This window comes from Chaetodon trifascialis, chromosome 1 (assembly GCF_039877785.1).
Source record: "Chaetodon trifascialis isolate fChaTrf1 chromosome 1, fChaTrf1.hap1, whole genome shotgun sequence".
Classification (NCBI taxonomy): domain Eukaryota; kingdom Metazoa; phylum Chordata; class Actinopteri; order Chaetodontiformes; family Chaetodontidae; genus Chaetodon; species Chaetodon trifascialis.
The window spans coordinates 25,183,533-25,205,396 of NC_092056.1; the positions used below are offsets into that span (position 1 = coordinate 25,183,533).

General features: G+C 44.1%; 1 protein-coding gene across 1 annotated transcript in view; it reads right to left on the reverse strand.

Annotated features, from left to right (window-relative positions):
- Window positions 1-21,864, reverse strand: part of LOC139334888 (tyrosine-protein kinase CSK) — a 58,993-nt gene that overhangs the window by 7,546 nt on the left and 29,583 nt on the right. The window contains exons 3-5 of the mRNA XM_070968137.1: window positions 6,633-6,746; window positions 5,428-5,540; window positions 1,126-1,345 (exon numbers count right to left, since the gene is read on the reverse strand). Coding sequence (XP_070824238.1) covers window positions 1,126-1,345; window positions 5,428-5,540; window positions 6,633-6,746 — 447 coding nt within the window. The remainder of the gene's footprint in view (window positions 1-1,125; window positions 1,346-5,427; window positions 5,541-6,632; window positions 6,747-21,864) is intronic.

The window sequence follows — 21,864 nt, forward strand, 5'->3', positions numbered from 1 at the left end:
GGAGACAGAAATGTTGGGAGGGGAAGCAAAGTAAGAAGTTGAGATAGATAACAAAGAAAAGAGGGATGAAAGCAATATGTCAGGTACACAGTACACAGGAGGGAACGCAAAGAGAGAAAGAGAAGGAGGGAGGAAGGTGGAAGCAAGTCTGGAGGCTGTGAACGAGTGAGGGAGAGAGAGCGCGAGCAAGAGAGAAATAGAGACAGACAGAGAGAGAGATTGTGGGTGGCTGATAACAGGAATGCAGGGGGATGTGGATGGCCTCTGTGCCAGCTGGCACATTCCTGTCGTCCACTTCCAACACCCCGCAAGGCACAGAGATGAGGTCCAATTAAAAGTGTGATAGACGCCAATCCAGCTCTTCTCTTTATCTGAGAGGATGAAAGGTCTCGCTCTCTCTCTCTCTCTGCCATCGTGTCTCCTGTCTTCGCCTCTCCACACTCTGTCCTTCCTCTGAACCGACTCTCAGATAACAGGCAGAGAGTGAGAGGATCAGACAGCTTTTTGAAGAATGTGAACATGTACTTGAGTCTGATTTTGAGGGAAAGTCCAAGGGGACATTGAATGGTGTGTGTGTTTGTGTGTTTGTGTGTGTGTGTGTGTGTGTGTGTGTGTGTGTGTGTGTGTGTGTGTGTGTGTGTGTGTGTGTGTGTGTGTGTGTGTGTGTGTGTGTGTGTGTTGCAACTAGGTTTTATTTTCCTAAGGGTAAATATTGAGGGAATGATTCAAATCTCAATCATCACATCATAAATATATAAAGAAAACTGAAATATGGACCCATTTTTTATTCCCAATTCCACACAGACAACACCCAATTTGTAATAAATCGTAATAGACTTCTTCCAGTCAAAACCAGAACTGGTAACAAAGGCCGACAAGTGTACAACAAGATAATCACAAATGTGACGTTAGCTGAGAATTTAGTCAGTAAAAGGATAAAATAAAATTGACTTTGACTACACACGTATGATTGACTGAGTGTTGATCCAAGAGGCAGTTTGACAACATACATATTACCTGAAACAAAGCGAGGAACAACACAAAGCTGATAACTCCCACTTACTCTTATGCTATTCAACTTTTTACCGTCTGTAAAGAAACAATAAAAGCTTAAATGCTGCTCACCTCAACCAGCTGCATGAGGTTCTCGAAGTACTCCTCCTCGTCAATGGTGAGCTTGCCGTTGTGATAGATGATGCGGTAGTGCTCCACCTTGCCATCGCAGCTGACGCACAGTGTGTAATCGCCGGGATAGTTGGTGCTCTCCCTCACCAGGAACAAGCCTGTCTCCGGAGGGTAGAGGAGCCGCTCGGCCTGCTCCCGAGTTATCTTCCCATGAAACCAGCTGCAACGAGGGAGGACAGGCAGAAAAAGAGGGACAAGAGGGGGGAGAAAAAGGGGAAAACGTAATAATGAAGGAGAAAGCAACAGAAGAAAGAGTGAAGACAGAGGACAAAGAAAATGAGGAAAGAAAAGGGGAAGGGAAAAGAGAAAACTTGTCAGGGTATTGTTTGAGATTCAAAAACTTACCTATACTGTTCTCACGGACACACGCATGCATGTGCACAAACGCGTACTAAGAGTCCAGTCTGCTCCATGTACAGAAATTCCACATGTGCCAACAACTGAACTCCTCATCTGCTCTGTGTCAGCGCTAACAGCATCAGATAGGCCTTAATCCTTCAACAGATCACACAGCTTTTCATTTTCACTGCACTCATTTTGTGCATTTCCAACTTCAACCACATAGAAGGATCCACTTCCGCGTCCACAGCCCACAGCTCTCCTCCGAAATGAGAAGTGAAAGATGGGAGTGTGGCGGTAATAGGAAGCCGGCAGCAGTACTTCCAGTCAGTTCAGCTTGAGCGGTGCAGGAGCAGGGCCGTCTCAACTCCAGGAGTCAGTGAGAAAGTATCTGAAGCCAAATAACAGGAAGCATGGTGCTCACAAACACCCATGCATGCATGCACACGCACACACAAGAAGCCTGAGGCAGACTTGGAAACTGACATGCAGGAACAACAGGAAAGTGCAAGAACTGCTCAGACGACGTGGTGGGTGGCAGGGACCCACCCCTGACTGAGGTCAGGGAGTTGGACTGACCATTAAACACACTGGAATTTAAAAACCCCAAAACTAAAAAGATCTGCTGGTTTTAACATGTTCTGAAAACAAATAAAGCTCTTTTTTCTTCATAGCCCCGCTTCATCCTCACCATATGGCCTGGTGGATGCATCTATAGGCTTCTAATGGATGGATTAGGGAGCTGCATTACAGTGAGTGTGTGCGTTTACATGCACATCAGCATCCTGGTTTTGATCATACTGGGAATGTGGTGTGTTCGTGAACCCAGACAAACCTGGCTATTCATGTTTACATGATCATAACAGTATCCAGGTTTGTGATGGTCTGTGTGCAGATGTCCTGATTCCCGATCATTATTTCTGAATTACCTCAACAACTGAGAATGAACACAGTTGGACTTCTGGCTGTCTGAACCCCACTGCTTTTATTATTCTACTGGATTTGGTTTCTCCATCTGATCATCGGCGATGGAAAACAAAAGTGACAACACATTTCATGATCTTCCTTGCCAAATCAGACTTTCCTGGTCAGCGTGTTGATCATCATTACATCATTTACCAGCAGATATTTTGCATTACTGACTAACTACAATGCAACTTGAGTTGAGGAGGCACCTGCAAACATTGCAGAAATTCGTGAGAAACCTGGATCAGGTGTTTACTTGCCACAGTATCCTGGTTTCCACCAGAGTACTCCAGCAGCATATTCAGGTTTCTCAAACCAGGGGTAATGGCTTATGCAGGTTTCTGCTCTATGGTCTTTACAAATCTCTTCTATGGCAACACATAAATATTTCTCACTGTTGCTGTGTTTCTGTATTAAACAGCACATTAATTGTTAGATGTGATCTGCTAATGTTTAAAGTGCCATGTTTCTTAAATTTCCCAATAAAATGCAGTTAATGAATGACAGAATCTGAGCTCTCATTGTAAGGATTCAGAATTTTGATATTACGTCTCTTGTGCCTCTACAGACCCGTGGTCATGAGCTCAAACACATCACCATCCCGGCACCGTATCCCATCGATTTATGTCACTCGCTGTGTGAAAGGTCGTATTAGCCGCAACAGTAGCAGCCCACAGGGTCTCTCTATCCATCTTGGCTGGTGAATGGGTGGTGATCAACAGCTATAATTGATTTAGCCCGTTTTCCTGTGGCTGCCTCTGTTTCTCCCTCCTCCTCCTCTTCTTACTCAGCCTCCTCAGACAGCAGAGGCCCTTGTGGTGAAGCAGCTTAATCCGGGTGGAGTTGATTAGATCAGTGCAGGCAGCTTCCCCGATGGACAGCAGCTCCTTAACTCCCACTAATCCGAGAGCAGGCGCCAAGCGTGGACGGCCCAGAGACACACACAGGCCTTTGGTGGACACACACTAGCTGTTCTGTCCATGGCAATTAAGTGCAGTTTTCAGGCATTACATCATATTGAAAATAACAAAAAGCACAAAAATGTGGTGAAAAACTTGGTGGGGACAGCAGGGAAGGACAGGGCAGCTGGGCTGAACACCCCAGCTTTCTTTAGATGTGGTGCTGTTATGTGTAGCAGATCTCTGCCACATGGGGGCAGCAGGTAGAGCAAACGGCTTCCAGTGAGGGCAGCGAGGACTGTATCTACTGCTGAGTATCAATGGGTCAGGGTGAGCAAGGGGACAGAAGACCACAGCTGAACCCTTATGTAAGCCAGACGAGAGGGAGAGGTCTTCTCAGAGACATCTGTTAGTTATCCACACAAGAAAATCAACAAGTCCCCGTGGGTCACAGCTAATGGCTCCAGAAGAACCAAGTCTGATGACTTGAGCGTTTAAAAACAACACTTAACTATGCAGTGATCTCAAAGGCAGCAGTACGGACACGAGGGGAGCAAATGTAACCATGCAAAATATTTGGGGCTCTATTCTTTCCTTTAAGTGAGATCAAAGAAATACTTCTATCAACCAAAAACACATTTATTACCCATTCATTTGCCACATTAAGGTGGATCCTTTCGTACTGGTCACAGTCTACTCACTGGTCTACACACACACACACACACACACACACACACACACACACACACACACACACACACACACACACACACACACACACACACACACACACACACACACACACACACACACACACACACACACACACACACACACACACACACACACACACTGTGGACAGGCAGTATGAGTGGTGGGAAAAGGAGAGGTTACAGCTTTCAGCAGCAGTTGATGAAGTGAGACAAAGAGGGTCAAAAGTCTATTTAAATGTTTCCTGCTGATGTTACAGTGACACACCAGCAGCTCTGTGAACAGTGCTGAAGTAGAGCAGCAGTGCCACACAAGACAGCCCTTAATATGGACAAAGGACAAATGTGTTGTGACAAGATGACCAACCAAAACAACAACTCATCAAACACACTAAACAGTGTGTTTGTGTTTCTGTAAAAGCACAAAAACACAACACACAGACTAAAATACTGTATGTTTAAAGACTGAGTCTGACTTAATGAACACTGCTTGATTTATTTCCAAACAGCATCACTTCTCCCAGGAGAGCGACAATCCTCTTCTTCTAATTCTACATTTCCTCACATCACACTGAAATGATCTTTCTACTAATCTGTGAAGTTTAAATACTTGTTTATTATCAGTTAGGAATACACACAAAAGCGCTGGCTTTCAGATGACAGCATCTCATAGCTATGCGATGATACTGTAGCAGCCTGTACGCTCTCAGCTTTCCTGTCTCGTTTCATTTGCATATGCCTCTCGTTATGTTTTCCTCTTTATGAAATAGCTGCTGTTTCAAAGAGGCTGATTCAAATGCAGCATGCAGCTGGTCCTGGCCTCAGTGGCAGCCAGATACAGACAAGGAGAAGACACTGATACACAAACCAAAAGGCTGTAAGAGATGGAATTTCCATTTTGATGATTTGACTTTTGAAATCAACACTATATTTTCCCTCGCTGCAGGGAACAGAAGTGAACGGGGCACAACAACTTGTTCCCATCCTTAAGAAGGAAAGAGAGCATATGTGGCAAAGATGTAGAAAACAGTTTAGATTTGGTGTTTTGATTACTGCTGCATATTGTCATATTCCTGCACAACATTGACAATATGTGTCATGATTTTCCTACAACGATACTGCTTTTAATTAAACAAGAGGAAGTGACATCAAGGGACTAAAATGATGTGTAAACACAATTGCAGTGTAGAGCCTGATATGCATAACATTTGAGTGGGTGTGTTTCCAAATAAATACTAGACAATGATGAAATCCCACACACGCACATGCTGCACACACACATACAAAGTTACTTCAGGTTTCTCCTCCGTTTCCTGTCTGGTACTTACGGCATAAGACTGAGCTTCCCTCCTGACTTGACTCCTTCCCTTTTCTGGACATAGTTAGCTGGGATGGTGCCCTCTCTGCCCACCGTGTTCCTCGCTCTGTACCAGTTTGGATCCTGAAACACATGACAACACAACCTTAATACTGGTGCTCATAACTGCAGTATGCTACCAAGTCATCCTGTGGTAGAGAAGAGTTCCTGTCTGTCTTGTCCCTCTCTGAACACACTGAGGTGGCAGCAGAGGTGAAGCAGTGGGCCTGGAAACCTATAGTGCTCTACATGTAGTGGAGTGGATGCAGACAGTGAGGCAGCCGTGTGTCTAAAGCACAGACGGAAGAGAGTTTCCAGCTAAAAGGAAACTCACTGACAAGGATTTAAAACCTATTTGATGCAGCTCAGTTCACTGGCATCTTGAGCTGCTGCTCTGCTGTATCATGTACCTCTTTGTGTTGTGGCTTGCTTTCACACACTGTATATTTTGCTAGTCATGTGGCTGCTCTCATTGTTCACAACATGCCTCCTGATATACTAATGTAATACGATGTAAGAATTGAGGGAAAGCTATTTGGTGTATCCAACTTTAACTACAAACTACTGGTATTGGTTCATAATTTTGCAAAAAACATGAAGAATTTTACAAACAGTCTGTCTTATTTCTGGCTGAAGCTATTCAGTGACATGAAATTGCTGAAATTTGCTAGTTCAAGCTCCAAAAAGAAGCTGTTCTTTTAGTCTGTGATCATTAATACAAGTTGTTTTCTGGGACATAAAAAATGCAGAATATGAAGAACATCAGAGATGACTTCAGCTGGGCTGCTTTTGCGGTGGGTTGTGGGAAAGCAGAAACATGCACTGAGCCTTCTGGAGGTGTTGTGGCCTTAATTCATTTAGATTCAGTGGGTTGAGAACAGTACTGTTTGTGTGACAGCCCTGCAGATTCAAGCTGACGTAGTCGTATCCTGTCACATTTTTCTTCTTCTGTATACTTGTTTCAATATTCTGCACATGATCAGTAACTGTGGAAACAAAACCTGTGACATATAATCACGTACAGCTCATGAAGAAACAAAAAAAGCTTTCGACAGTTAACTCTCAACTGATTGCTCAAATAATAATCATCTGGCCATGACAGCAGCGTTGAGGGCTCACAGTATTTAGTACAACCTGCAACATTTCCACTACATTCTGAGCCAGCTGCCTACTTACCCTGGTGACTCCAATGATGGTCAGTACATCTCCTTTACAGAAAGGCAGGTCCTGTTCGTTGGCAGTCTGGAAGTTGTACTTGGCTACACACTCTGTGCCAGTTGACCACGGTGCCTACGTCAAACATGTGAGATAGGAAGCAACATTAAGTCTGTTGTGAAAGTGCTCATGCTGTGCAGTTAGCTATACAAACACTCAAGGACACTACAACCGATTAAAGGACACAACAAAACTAAATTTGTTTTGTTATTTATAGCCCATAGCTTACAGGAATATTAAGTATCAGTCTGCTATTCAATATCAATATTATAAACTAATTCACAATCGAAACATACTGTGTATGTGACTAAACTGAATCACATGAATTACACTACAGTCAGAAGTTGTGGGGGAGCTACTGAGATCTGCTAAACGCCTGCTAAAGATAATTAGCTTAACAGTCTATTCAGTGTCCATCAGGACTGATTTTCACTGCTGCAGCAATTTGCCAACGTTTCAGTTCATCAAAATGGATGTTTTTCCATTTACAGCTAACAACTACTGTGGTTAAAAAACAAAAGACAATATGTATATTTAGTTTTACCTTTAGCTAAGGCTAACTGGCCATCTCACCAGCTAGCTACAGCATTCTTGATACTGGAGATCTTGATCTTCTTGATACTGTCCCATATAAAGAGCGGGCAAATGCTCAACATAATTGGTAGTAATTGCCATTTTATTTACTAATTATTAAACAACTGACTGAAATGTGCTGTACTGTTGTTGAGTTTGGACTCATCTCTGCTGCTGACCTGTCCGAGCTAACTGACTGCTCTGCCCTGTGTCTGCTGGGACAGTCTTTAGCCTCTATGTGACCCCTCACAAGATACAGATATGTAGAACAAACAAATGAAACATAACTCACAATGCTGTGCACACAGGTGAGACAATGATCTACCTATGCGTGTGGGTGTGCAGCATCTTTTAAAAGGTAAAATAATCTGTGCTTTGTGTGACATTGCCTGTTCTCTGGCACACGTTAAATGAAGTCATTATACCACAGTTGCTGCCTCAGAATTTGCTTTACTGAACATTACTTGAAAGGCTGTTTGCACTCATTGTCAGTCAGACTGAAAACTGTGAAAGTGGTGGCTACATGCTTAAAATACAAATGTAAATGACAGCAAGGGTAAGGATCTTTGGTGTATTCAGTTTGCACTGTTAGATCAGCGCAGCGTTGTGATCAAAAACGCACCACAATACAGTGAATGAGATGAAATGAGAAATCTAGAGTACAAAGCAGCAGGTGTGAGCGAGCGGGTAAGGTCCTTGTACGGGCTGCTTTATTCCTGACAACACAAGGCAGAGCTGAACGTGTCTGATGCAGTCTCAGCCAATGCCACATAATGAGTTTGGACCACTGGCGACGACTGCGACTGAGGGAAACATAGATACAGAAAAACCTTGCTTCTCTACTGTTATTAATTTCCATGTGGTCTCTTGAACCAAAAGATCGTTTTTGCTGGATAGAGGGTATTGCTGGGGAAATTTCCTTGAGGATCTGTAGTAATTTAAGATGTAGCCTAGTGCAACACACAAATCAACTGGGGAAGGAAACCATGCGCTACATTTAACTTGAAGTTGCAGTCACATATTTCAGCGCCAGCGTAGGCTTCCCCGTGTGTGCGCCTCCAGAAAGGACAGTGCCACTAATTATTACGTTTTACTGGGATCTGATAACTTTTAAAATGGTATATTCAGATGCCAAGCATCTTCCCACAATGGCCAACTATAGACAGTATGTCATTAGTGCTTGACATTCAGTTCACCTCCTGAGTGGCCTACAAGTCACTTTGGTGGTTAACTGTATTTTCTTTCTCAAAGTTTTTTTTCCACTGAATTGCTGGATGCTGAGAGATGAATAACACTAGTGAATTTTCGACCTTTTGGTCACAGGCTGGTAAGATTACCAATAGGTCACAATGCTGTCCCGCAAAATATTCTGTGTCAAGAACATTGTGTGGCCTCTTGACCTACAGAAACCCACTGCATCGCTCTTGAAACATAATCAATCCTGAGCCAGAATCCATGATTCATTATGTTGCTGTACACTACAGAGTTTTCTGTCAGGGTCTGGAGGCTCAAACATGCTGAGTAATCTGACACGGTTATGGACTGTGGCATTACAACATAAATTATTAATTGAAACTTAGATTCACTGTCAAGAACATAATCAAAACTCTAAAAAGCTAGTAAAAAACACAGCATAAGAAAACTGATCCAATACATACAACCTGACTCATGCTGGGAAATATCTAATTGCCTCATTTTATGTGATTACACTTGCATAAGAAATTTCTCCTGACTGTAGTGAAGCACTGTAGTGTGACAGATAAAAACAACCTGGATCAATAAGGACATGTAACAGCAGTGGATGCATGAGTGAAAGTAATCCTCCTCTGGAGCTCGCACTAGAGGCATTAGTTAAACCACTGAGACAGGCAGGTGAAGTGAAACCACCAAAACTGAGCCAGACACTTTGACAGATGTGTGTGCACCGGCGTGTACATTAATACATTACTGCACACTATTTCAGCACCTTGATGTCTTGTGCAGATTCCCATGCATGTGCCTGTATGCTCACATTTGTGTATGTGTGTGCATGTTAGTTAATCTTCATACAGTAGTCTCAGTAAAACAGACTTATATAAATGTGGAAATTAGCAGCTTTTTTCCTGTTTTGTACCAAAATATACTTAAAGTGAATATCTTTTGGTTTTCGACAGTTGGTTTAATAAAACAAGGCATTTAAAGATGTCACATTGAAACTTCACATTTTCTTATGTCATTTTACAGACCTAGATATTCACTGAAAATATTATAGGCTGATTAATTGGTAATGGAAATGATCACTAGTTGCAGTTAGTTCCACGATTACCTTTAACTTCTACCTTCCTTGCTGATAAGTGTGTTATCTGTGAAGTAGCTGAGTATAACTTCATTAGGGCCACGGGGCATTCGCCCGGGCCCTATTGCCCCTACAGCTATGAAATAGCTGTAGGGCAATAGGGCTCGGGGCGAAGCCCCGAGCCCTATTGTTATTCTGCGGGTTTTTTCTTATTATTAGTGATACAGTGCTGAGCACTGAACACAGCAGGGGCGAAGCCCCTGCTGTGTTCAGTGCGAAGCACTGAACACTATTGTTCTTCTGCGCGTTTCTTCTTCTTCTTCTTATTATTAGTGATACAGTGCTGAGCACTGAACACAGCAGGGGCGAAGCCCCTGCTGTGTTCAGTGCGAAGCACTGAACACTATTGTTCTTCTGCGTGTTTCTTCTTCTTATTATTATTTTTTTTCATCTTCCGTACTTTTTTCGGTTCGCTACTAGTCCTAGAGTTTTGAGAGCACCCAGGCGAATTATATATCAAAACGTGCGGCTCGATCGGGAATGGTGTGCTATTATTTTTCTCTACAGAATACGCGTTTTTCGCGTCGTAAGACGCGAAAAACGCACGAAAAAATCCCATAAGAAATGAATGGGACGAGCCGAAAAATGCGAAAAAATCTCCCCCTTTTTCAAAGGGTTACTGCTCGGGCATACTTTCACCTAGAGACGCCGTTCCAACTTTAAAACGTAGACACAGGTCTCGTGTATAGGTGTAGTAATTCTCGTTTTGATAGGTCGTATAGTTTTCGAGCAGTCGCAGTTCAATGACCGTGAGCGTTTTGGGAGAAATTCTGAGTTTATAATGGGTGTGTATTGCACGGAATGTTCGCGCTAGAGTGGAGGGGATTAACTGCCAGAGTGGAGAGAAGCTGTGAAAATTGTGTGAAACTTTTGTCTTTCCACGCTCCTCCAAAGCACAAATTTCGCTCTACGTGCGCGAAACTTTCCAAGGTTGTAGTGCCGCTTGCGCTGATTCTCACGATGTGCCTGGCTAAGCGACAGGACTTACGGTTTTTGAGTTGTGAGCCTCTGAGCGAGGAGAGCGCCTCTGACCTCGCCCATAAGGTCCAATACAATTGAAAAATGGGAGAGACAGAAACCATCCGTTTTTTAACTCGCTCTAAAATCCGCATTTTTTAGCCCAGCGAAAAAAGAAAGTGATCAGAGTGTACAGCAAAGCCTTGTGGCTCTCACGGTGAAGAAATTTCGGCAATAGGAATTTCGGTGTCGGCGTGAGAAGCGTTTGTTCGGAGGGTGCGCAGAGGCCAAATTCAGACGTTTCTCAGAGTCTCACAGACCCGCAGGTGGCCTGATCTCAAGTTGCCGTGGCAACCTCTGAGCCTAATTGCCTCTCCCACACACACACATATGTAGCTTTAGCTGCAGCTGTGCAGCTCAGTCAAATGATCAGTTCTCCATTAAGCTCTATAGTGACATGCTAACCAGCCACAGCCAAGCTACCTACTGGTGAGTTGTATGTGTTAGTGATGTAATGAGTGATGTTGGGCTGTTAGCGTTAGCCACAATGCTAACATGCTAATGCTAACATGAGGTCCTATGAACTTGTTGGTGCCTGGAGGTATACCTGTTGATGTCGGTTTGGTGTGCTAACATGCTAATGTTAGCATGCTAATGCTACTATGCTAACTTAGGCTAAAATGAATCTTGAAGGCGTTCTAATAATGGTTCAGAGGTTTTTAATGTGTTATTTGACATGCTAATTTAGCATGCTAATGCTAACATGCTAACATATGTTAAAATGATTGGTAAAGGCATTCTAATGGTGTTTGAGACCTTCTCAATGTGTTTGCTGACATGCTAATGTCAGCTTAGCATTGTCGCTGATGCTGAACACTAGGCATGCGCACGGCCCGGCGATTGCGCACTGTATCACTCTCCAAATTTCCCGCCGAGGGGAATTTGTCTAGTTATTTTTCATCTTCCGTACTTTTTTTGATTCGCTACTAGTCAAAAACGATAGCGAGCACCCAGGCGAATTATATATCAAAATGTGCGGCTCGATCGGACTCGGTGTGCTATTATTTTTCTCTACAGAATACGCGTTTTTCGCGTCGTAAGACGCGAAAAACGCAAAACGTCGTCCCCACGGCAACCGCTGGATTTTCAATGGGTGTGTATTGCGCGGAATGTTCGGGCTAGAGTGGAGGGGATTAACTGCCAGAGTGGAGAGACGCTCTGAAAAGTGTCTGAAACTTTCGTCTTTCCACGCTCCTCCAAGGCACAAATTTCGCAATACGCGCGTGAAAATTTCCAGGGTTGTAGTGCCGCTTGCGCTGATTCTCACAATGTGCCTGGCTAAACGATAGAACTCACGGTTTTTGAGTTCTCAGCCTCTGAGCGAGGAGAGCGCCTCTGACCTCGCCCATAAGGTCCAATACAAATCAAAAACCGGAGAGACAGAAACCGACCGTTTTTTAACTCGCTGTAAAATCCGCTTTTTTGAGCCCAGCGGAAAAAGAAAGTGATCATCTTGTAGAGCAAAGCCTTGTGGCTCTCACGGTGAAAAAATTTTGGCAATAGGAGTTTCGGTGTAGGCGTGAGAAGCGTTTGTTCGAGGGGTACGCAGAGGCCAAATTCAGACGTTTCTCAGGCTCGTCTCATGCGTTTCCCATAAGAAATGAATGGGACGAGCCGAAAAATGCAAAAAAATCTCCCCCTTTTTCAAAGGGCTACTGCTCCGGCATACTTTCACCTAGAGACGCCATTCCAACTTTAAAACGTAGACACAAATCTCGTCTATTGGTGTCTTAAATCTCGTTTTGATAGGTCATGTAGTTTATGATCAGTCGCCGTTCAATGACCGTGACCGTTTTTGGGAAAAATTGTGACTTTATAATGAGTGTGTATTGCACGGAATGTTGTGTTAGAGTGGAGGGGTTTAACTGCCAGAGTGGAGAGAAGCTCTGAAAATTGCCTGAAACTTTCGTCTTTCAACGCTCCTCCAAAGCACAAATTTCGCTCCACGTGCGTCAAAATTTCCAGAGTTGTAGTGCCGCTTGTGCTGATTCTCACGATGTGCCTGGCTAAGCGATAGGACTTACGGTTTTTGAGTTATGATCCTCTGAGCGAGGAGAGTACCTCTGACCTCGCCCATAAGGTCCAATACAAATCAAAAACAGGAGAAACAGAAACCAACCATGTTTTTAACTCGCTGTAAAATCCGCAATTTTGACCCCAGCGAAAAAACAAAGTGATCAGCGTGTACAGCAAAGCCTTGTGGCTCTGACGGTGAAAAAATTTTGGCAATAGGACTTTCGGTCTTCGTGTGAGAAGCGTTTGTTCGAGGGGTGCGCAGAGGCCAAATTCAGACATTTCTGTGTCTGCTCCTCATTGACTCCAATCAAATGCATGTGTGTCCGCACCTGTGTCTGAGTGGGTGACATCATGGATCAGGCCACCTCAAGTTTCCATGGCAACCTCTGAGCCTGATTGCCTCTCCCACACACACACATATGTAGCTTTAGCTGCAGCTGTGCAGCTCAGTCAAATGATCAGTTCTCCATTAAGCTCTATAGTGACATGCTAACCAGCCACAGCCAAGCTACCTACTGGTGAGTTGTATGTGTTGGTGATGTAATGAGTGATGTTGGCCTGTTAGCGTTAGCCACAATGCTAACATGCTAATGCTAACATGAGGTCCTATGAACTTGTTGGTGCCTGGAGGTATACCTGTTGGTGTCGGTTTGGCGTGCTAACATGCTAATGTTAGCATGCTAATGCTAATATGCTAACATACGTTAAAATGAATGTTCATCGCATTCTAATGGGGGTTCAGAGGTTTTTAATGTGATATTTGACATGCTAATTTTAGCATGCTAATGCTAACATGCTAACCTTGGCTAAAATGATTGGTAAGGCATTATAATGATGTTTGAGACCTTCTCAATGTGTTTTTTGATATGCTAATGTTAGCTTTGCGTTGTGTTTTTAGTACTGGACACTGACCTCTGTCAGCAACACGGCCCGGCGTTTGCGCACTGTATCACTCTCCAAATTTCCCGCCGAGGGGAATTTGTCTAGTTATTATTTTTCATCTTCCGTACTTTTTTTGATTCGCTACTAGTCAAAAACGATAGCGAGCACCCAGGCGAATTATATATCAAAACGTGCGGCTCGATCGGACTCGGTGTGCTATTATTTTTCTCTACAGAATACGCGTTTTTCGCGTCGTAAGACGCGAAAAACGCAAAACGTCGTCCCCACGGCAACCGCTGGATTTTCAATGGGTGTGTATTGCGCGGAATGTTCGCGCTAGAGTGGAGGGGATTAACTGCCAGAGTGGAGAGACGCTCTGAAAAGTGTCTGAAACTTTCGTCTTTCCACGCTCCTCCAAGGCACAAATTTCGCTCTATGCGCGTGAAAATTTCCAGGGTTGTAGTGCCGCTTGCGCTGATTCTCACAATGTGCCTGGCTAAACGATAGAACTCACGGTTTTTGAGTTCTCAGCCTCTGAGCGAGGAGAGCGCCTCTGACCTCGCCCATAAGGTCCAATACAAATCAAAAACCGGAGAGACAGAAACCGACCGTTTTTTAACTCGCTGTAAAATCCGCTTTTTTGAGCCCAGCGGAAAAAGAAAGTGATCATCTCGTAGAGCAAAGCCTTGTGGCTCTCACGGTGAAAAAATTTTGGCAATAGGAGTTTCGGTGTAGGCGTGAGAAGCGTTTGTTCGAGGGGTACGCAGAGGCCAAATTCAGACGTTTCTCAGGCTCGTCTCATGCGTTTCCCATAAGAAATGAATGGGACGAGCCGAAAAATGCAAAAAAATCTCCCCCTTTTTCAAAGGGCTACTGCTCCGGCATACTTTCACCTAGAGACGCCATTCCAACTTTAAAATGTAGACACAAATCTCGTCTATTGGTGTCTTAAATCTCGTTTTGATAGGTCATGTAGTTTTTGATCAGTCGCCGTTCAATGACCGTGACCGTTTTTGGGAAAAATTGTGACTTTATAATGAGTGTGTATTGCACGGAATGTTGTGTTAGAGTGGAGGGGTTTAACTGCCAGAGTGGAGAGAAGCTCTGAAAATTGCCTGAAACTTTCGTCTTTCAACGCTCCTCCAAAGCACAAATTTCGCTCCACGTGCGTCAAAATTTCCAGAGTTGTAGTGCCGCTTGTGCTGATTCTCACGATGTGCCTGGCTAAGCGATAGGACTTACGGTTTTTGAGTTATGATCCTCTGAGCGAGGAGAGTACCTCTGACCTGGCCCATAAGGTCCAATACAAATCAAAAACAGGGGAAACAGAAACCAACCATGTTTTTAACTCGCTGTAAAATCCGCAATTTTGACCCCAGCGAAAAAACAAAGTGATCAGCTTGTAGAGCAAACCCTTGTGGCTCTGACGGTGAAAAAATTTTGGCAATAGGACTTTCGGTCTTCGTGTGAGAAGCGTTTGTTCGAGGGGTGCGCAGAGGCGAAATTCAGACATTTCTGTGTCTGCTCCTCATTGACTCCAATCAAATGCATGTGTGTCCGCACCTGTGTCTGAGTGGGTGACATCATGGATCAGGCCACCTCAAGTTTCCATGGCAACCTCTGAGCCTGATTGCCTCTCCCATACACACACATATGTAGCTTTAGCTGCAGCTGTGCAGCTCAGTCAAATGATCAATTGTCCATTAAGCTCTATAGTGACATGCTAACCAGCCACAGCCAAGCTACCTACTGGTGAGTTGTATGTGTTGGTGATGTAATGAGTGATGTTGGCCTGTTAGCGTTAGCCACAATGCTAACATGCTAATGCTAACATGAGGTCCTATGAACTTGTTGGTGCCTGGAGGTATACCTGTTGATGTCGGTTTGGCGTGCTAACATGCTAATGTTAGCATGCTAATGCTAATATGCTAACATACGTTAAAATGAATGTTCATCGCATTCTAATGGGGGTTCAGAGGTTTTTAATGTGATATTTGACATGCTAATTTTAGCATGCTAATGCTAACATGCTAACCTTGGCTAAAATGATTGGTAAGGCATTATAATGATGTTTGAGACCTTCTCAATGTGTTTTTTGATATGCTAATGTTAGCTTTGCGTTGTGTTTTTAGTACTGGACACTGACCTCTGTCAGCAACACGGCCCGGCGTTTGCGCACTGTATCACTCTCCAAATTTCCCGCCGAGGGGAATTTGTCTAGTTATTCTTCCTCTTCCGTGTCAAATTTTAATTCGCTACTAGTCCTAGAGTTTTGGGAGCACCCGGGCGAATGATATATCAAAACGTGCGGCTCGATCGGGATCGCTGTGCTATTATTTTTCTCGGCAAAATACGCGTTTTTCGCGTCGTAAGACGCGAAAAACGCAAAAGTTCGTCCCCGCGGCAACCGCTGGATTTATAATGGGTGTGTATGGCGCGGAATGTTCGTGCTAGAGTGGAGGGGATTAACTGCCAGAGTGGAGAGAAGCTCTGAAAATTGCGTGAAACTTTCGTCTTTCCACGCTCCTCCAAAGCACAAATTTCACTCTACGCGCGTGAAACTTTCCAAGGTTGTAGTGCCGCTTGCGCTGATTCTCACGATGTCCTTGGCTAAGCGATAGGAATTACGGTTTTTGAGTTCTCAGCCTCTGAGCGAGGAGAGTACCTCTGACCTCGCCCATAAGGTCCAATACAAATGAAAAACAGGAGAAACAGAAACCAGCCATTTTTTAACTCGCTGTAAAATCCGCATTTTTGAGCCCAGCGAAAAAACAAAGTGATCAGCGTGTACAGCAAAGCCTTGTAGCTCTCATGGTGAAGAAATTTCGGCAATAGGAGTTTTGGTCTTCGTGTGAGAAGCGTTTGTTCGAGGGGTGCGCAGGGGCCAAATTCAGACGTTTCTCAGGCTCGTCTCATGCGTTTCCCATAAGAAATGAATGGGACGAGCCGAAAAATGCGAAAAAATCTCCCCCTTTTTCAACGGACTACTGCTCCGGCATATGTTGACCTAGAGACACCATTCGAACTTTCAAACGCAGACACAAGTTTCGTGTATTGGTGTATTAATTCTCGTTTTGATAGGTTGTATAGTTTTTGAGCAGTCGCAGTTAAATGACCGTGAGCGTTTTGGGAGAAATTGTGAGTTTATAATGGGTGTGTATTGCACGGAATGTTGTGCTAGAGTGGAGGGGATTAACTGCCAGAGTGGAGAGAGGCTCTGAAAAGTGTTTGCAATTTTTTCTTTCCACGCTTCTCCAAACCACAAATTTCGCTCTACGTGTGTGAAACTTTCCAGAGTTGTAGTGCCGCTTGCGCTGATTCTCACGATGTGCCTGACTAAATGATAGGACTTGCGGTTTTTGATTTATGAGCCTCTGAGCGAGGAGAGTACCTCTGACCTGGCCCATAAGGTCCAATACAAATCAAAAACAGGAGAGACAGAAGCAAGCCATTTTTTAACTCGCTGTAAAATCGCCATTTTTGACCCCAGTGAAAAAAGAAAGTGATCAGCGTGTTCAGCCAAGCCTTGTAGCTCTGATGGTGAAGAAATTTCGGCAATAGGAGTTTCGGTCTTCGTGTGAGAAGCGTTTGTTCGAGGGGTGCGCAGAGGCCAAATTCAGACGTTTCTCTGTCTGCCCCTCATTGACTCCAATCAAATGCACCTGTGTCTGCACCTGTGTCTGAGTGGGTGACATCATTGATCAGGCCACCTCAAGTTACAATGGCAACCACTGAGCCTCAGTACTTCTCTGAGCACCCCTCTCCCACACACACACATATGTAGCTTTAGCTGCAGCTATGGAGTGGCCTGACAATGAGCCACAGCCTAGCCTACTACTAGTGAGTTGTAAATGTTAGTGAGGTATTGGATGATGTTACCCTGTTAACATTAGCCACAATGCTAACATGCTAAAGCTAAAATGCTAACCTTGGCTAAAATGAATGTTCATTGTGTTCTAATGGTGGTTCAGAGGTTTTTAATGTGTTATTCGACATGCTAATGTTAGCATGCTAATGCTAATATGCTAACATTGGCTAAAATGATTCTTGAGGGCGTTCTAATGATGGTTCAGAGGTTTTTAATGTATTATTTGACATGCTAATGTTAGCCTAGCATGCTAATGCTAATATGCTAACTTAGGCTAAAATGACTCTTGACGGCGTTCTAATGATGGTTCAGATGTTTTTAACATGTTATTTGACATGCTAATGTCAGCTTAGCATTAGCAGCTGTTCGCATGGTCCGGCGGCGGCCCCCGTGGCCCTTTCAAAATTTCCCAGGGGGAAATTGTCTAGTTATTCTTCCTCTTCCGTGTCAAATTTTAATTCGCTACTAGTCCTAGAGTTTTGGGAGCACCCGGGCGAATGATATATCAAAACGTGCGTCTCGATCGGGATCGCTGTGCTATTACGTTTCGTAAATTTATCGCAGTTTTTCGCGTCGTAAGACGCGAAAAACTGCGATAAATTCTCCATAAGAAATGAATGGGACGAGCCGAAAAATGCGAAAAAATCTTCACCTTTTTCAACGGGCTACTGCTCCGGCATACGTTCGCCTAGAGATGCCGTTCCAACTTTAAAACGTAGACACAAGTCTCGTCTATTGATGTTGTAATTCTCGTTTCGATAGGTCGTATAGTTTTTGAGCAGTCGCCGTTTGATGACCGTGAGCGTTTTGGGAGAAATTTTGAGTTTATAATGGGTGTGTATTGCACGGAATGTTCGCGCTAGAGTGGAGGGGATTAACTGCCAGAGTGGAGAGAGGCTCTGAAAAGTGTTTGCAATTTTTTCTTTCCACGCTTCTCCAAACCACAAATTTCGCTCTACGTGTGTGAAACTTTCCAGAGTTGTAGTGCAGCTTGCGCTGATTCTCACGATGTGCCTGACTAAATGATAGGACTTGCGGTTTTTGATTTATGAGCCTCTGAGCGAGGAGAGTACCTCTGACCTGGCCCATAAGGTCCAATACAAATCAAAAACAGGAGAGACAGAAGCAAGCCATTTTTTAACTCGCTGTAAAATCGCCATTTTTGACCCTAGTGAAAAAAGAAAGTGATCAGCGTGTTCAGCCAAGCCTTGTATCTCTGATGGTGAAGAAATTTCGGCAATAGGAGTTTCGGTGTTGGCGTGAGAAGCGTTTGTTCGAGGGGTGCGCAGAGGCCAAATTCAGACGTTTCTGTCCCTGCTCCTAATTGACTCCAATCAAATGCATGTGTGTCTGCACCTGTGTCTGAGTGGGTGACATCATTGATCAGGCCACCTCAAGTTACAATGGCAACCACTGAGCCTCAGTACTTCTCTGAGCACCCCTCTCCCACACACACACACACATGTAGCTTTAGCTGCAGCTATGCAGTGGCCTGACAATGAGCCACAGCCTAGCCTACTACTAGTGAGTTGTAAATGTTAGTGAGGTATTGGATGATGTTACCCTGTTAGCATTAGCCTCAATGCTAACATGCTAAAGCTAAAATGCTAACCTTGGCTAAAATGAATGTTCATTGCGTTCTAATGGTGGTTCAGAGGTTTTTAATGTGTTATTCGACATGCTAATGTTAGCATGCTAATGCTAACATGCTAACATTGGCTAAAATGATCCTTGAAGGCATTCTAATGATGGTTCAGAGGTTTTGAATGTGTTATTTGACATGCTAATGTTAGCCTAGCATGCTAATGCTAACATGCTAACTTTGGTTAAAATGACTGTTCAAGGCATTCTAATGATGGTTCAGATGTTTTTAACGTGTTATTTGACATGCTAATGTCAGCTTAGCATTAGCGGTTGGCATCGTCCGGCGGCGGCACCCGTGGCCCTTTCAAAATTTCCCAGGGGGAAATTGTCTAGTTATTATTAGTGATACAGTGCTGAGCACTGAACACAGCAGGGGCGAAGCCCCTGCTGTGTTCAGTGCGAAGCACTGAACACTATTGTTCTTCTGCGTGTTTCTTCTTCTTCTTCTTCAACTTATTATTATTCCTCTTCCGTACTTTTTTCGGTTCGCTACTAGTCATAAACGATAGCGAGCACCCAGGCAAATTATATATCAAAACGTGCGGCTCGATCGGGAATCGATGGCTATTATTTTTCTCTACAGAATACGCGTTTTTCGCGTCGTAAGACGCGAAAAACGCAAAACGTCGTCCCCACGGCAACCGCTGGATTTTCAATGGGTGTGTATTGCGCGGAATGTTCGCGCTAGAGTGGAGGGGATTAACTGCCAGAGTGGAGAGACGCTCTGAAAAGTGTGTGAAACTTTTGTCTTTCCACGCTTCTCCAAAGCACAAATTTCGCTCTACGCGCGTGAAAATTTCCAGGGTTGTAGTGCCGCTTGCGCTGATTCTCACAATGTGCCTGGCTAAACGATAGAACTCACGGTTTTTGAGTTCTCAGCCTCTGAGCGAGGAGAGCGCCTCTGACCTGGCCCATAAGGTCCAATACAAATCAAAAACAGGAGAGACAGAAACCGACCGTTTTTTAACTCGCTGTAAAATCCGCTTTTTTGAGCCCAGCGGAAAAAGAAAGTGATCAGCGTGTACAGCAAAGCCTTGTGGCTCTGATGGTGAAAAAATTTTGGCAATAGGACTTTCGGTCTTCGTGTGAGAAGCGTTTGTTCGAGGGGTGCGCAGAGGCCAAATTCAGACGTTTCTCAGGCTCGTCTCATGCGTTTCCCATAAAAAATGAATGGGACGAGCCGAAAAATGCAAAAAAATCTCCCCCTTTTTCAAAGGGCTACTGCTCCGGCATACTTTCACCTAGAGACGCCATTCCAACTTTAAAACGTAGACACAAATCTCGTCTATTGGTGTCTTAAATCTCGTTTTGATAGGTCATGTAGTTTTTGATCAGTCGCCGTTCAATGACCGTGACCGTTTTTGGGAAAAATTGTGACTTTATAATGAGTGTGTATTGCACGGAATGTTGTGTTAGAGTGGAGGGGTTTAACTGCCAGAGTGGAGAGAAGCTCTGAAAATTGCCTGAAACTTTCGTCTTTCAACGCTCCTCCAAAGCAGAAATTTCGCTCTACATGCGTCAAAATTTCCAGAGTTGTAGTGCCGCTTGTGCTGATTCTCACGATGTGCCTGGCTAAGCGATAGGACTTGCGGTTTTTGAGTTATGATCCTCTGAGCGAGGAGAGTACCTCTGACCTCGCCCATAAGGTCCAATACAAATCAAAAACAGGAGAAACAGAAACCAACCATGTTTTTAACTCGCTGTAAAATCCGCAATTTTGACCCCAGCGAAAAAACAAAGTGATCAGCATGTACAGCAAAGCCTTGTGGCTCTGACGGTGAAAAAATTTTGGCAATAGGACTTTCGGTCTTCGTGTGAGAAGCGTTTGTTCGAGGGGTGCGCAGAGGCCAAATTCAGACATTTCTGTGTCTGCTCCTCATTGACTCTAATCAAATGCATGTGTGTCCGCACCTGTGTCTGAGTGGGTGACATCATGGATCAGGCCACCTCAAGTTTCCATGGCAACCTCTGAGCCTGATTGCCTCTCCCACACACACACACATATGTAGCTTTAGCTGCAGCTGTGCAGCTCAGTCAAATGATCAGTTCTCCATTAAGCTCTGTAGTGACATGCTAACCAGCCACAGCCAAGCTACCTACTGGTGAGTTGTATGTGTTGGTGATGTAATGAGTGATGTTGGCCTGTTAGCGTTAGCCACAATGCTAACATGCTAATGCTAACATGAGGTCCTATGAACTTGTTGGTGCCTGGAGGTATACCTGTTGATGTCGGTTTGGCGTGCTAACATGCTAATGTTAGCATGCTAATGCTAATATGCTAACATACGTTAAAATGAATGTTCATCGCATTCTAATGGGGGTTCAGAGGTTTTTAATGTGATATTTGACATGCTAATTTTAGCATGCTAATGCTAACATGCTAACCTTGGCTAAAATGATTGGTAAGGCATTATAATGATGTTTGAGACCTTCTCAATGTGTTTTTTGATATGCTAATGTTAGCTTTGCGTTGTGTTTTTAGTACTGGACACTGACCTCTGTCAGCAACACGGCCCGGCGTTTGCGCACTGTATCACTCTCCAAATTTCCCGCCGAGGGGAATTTGTCTAGTTATTATTCTTCCTCTTCCGTGTCAAATTTTAATTCGCTACTAGTCCTAGAGTTTTGGGAGCACCCGGGCGAATGATATATCAAAACGTGCGTCTCGATCGGGATCGCTGTGCTTGTACGTATCGTAAATTTATCGCAGTTTTTCGCGTCGTAAGACGCGAAAAACTGCGATAAATTCTCCATAAGAAATGAATGGGACGAGCCGAAAAATGCGAAAAAATCTTCACCTTTTTCAACGGGCTACTGCTCCGGCATACGTTCGCCTAGAGACGCCGTTCCAACGTTAA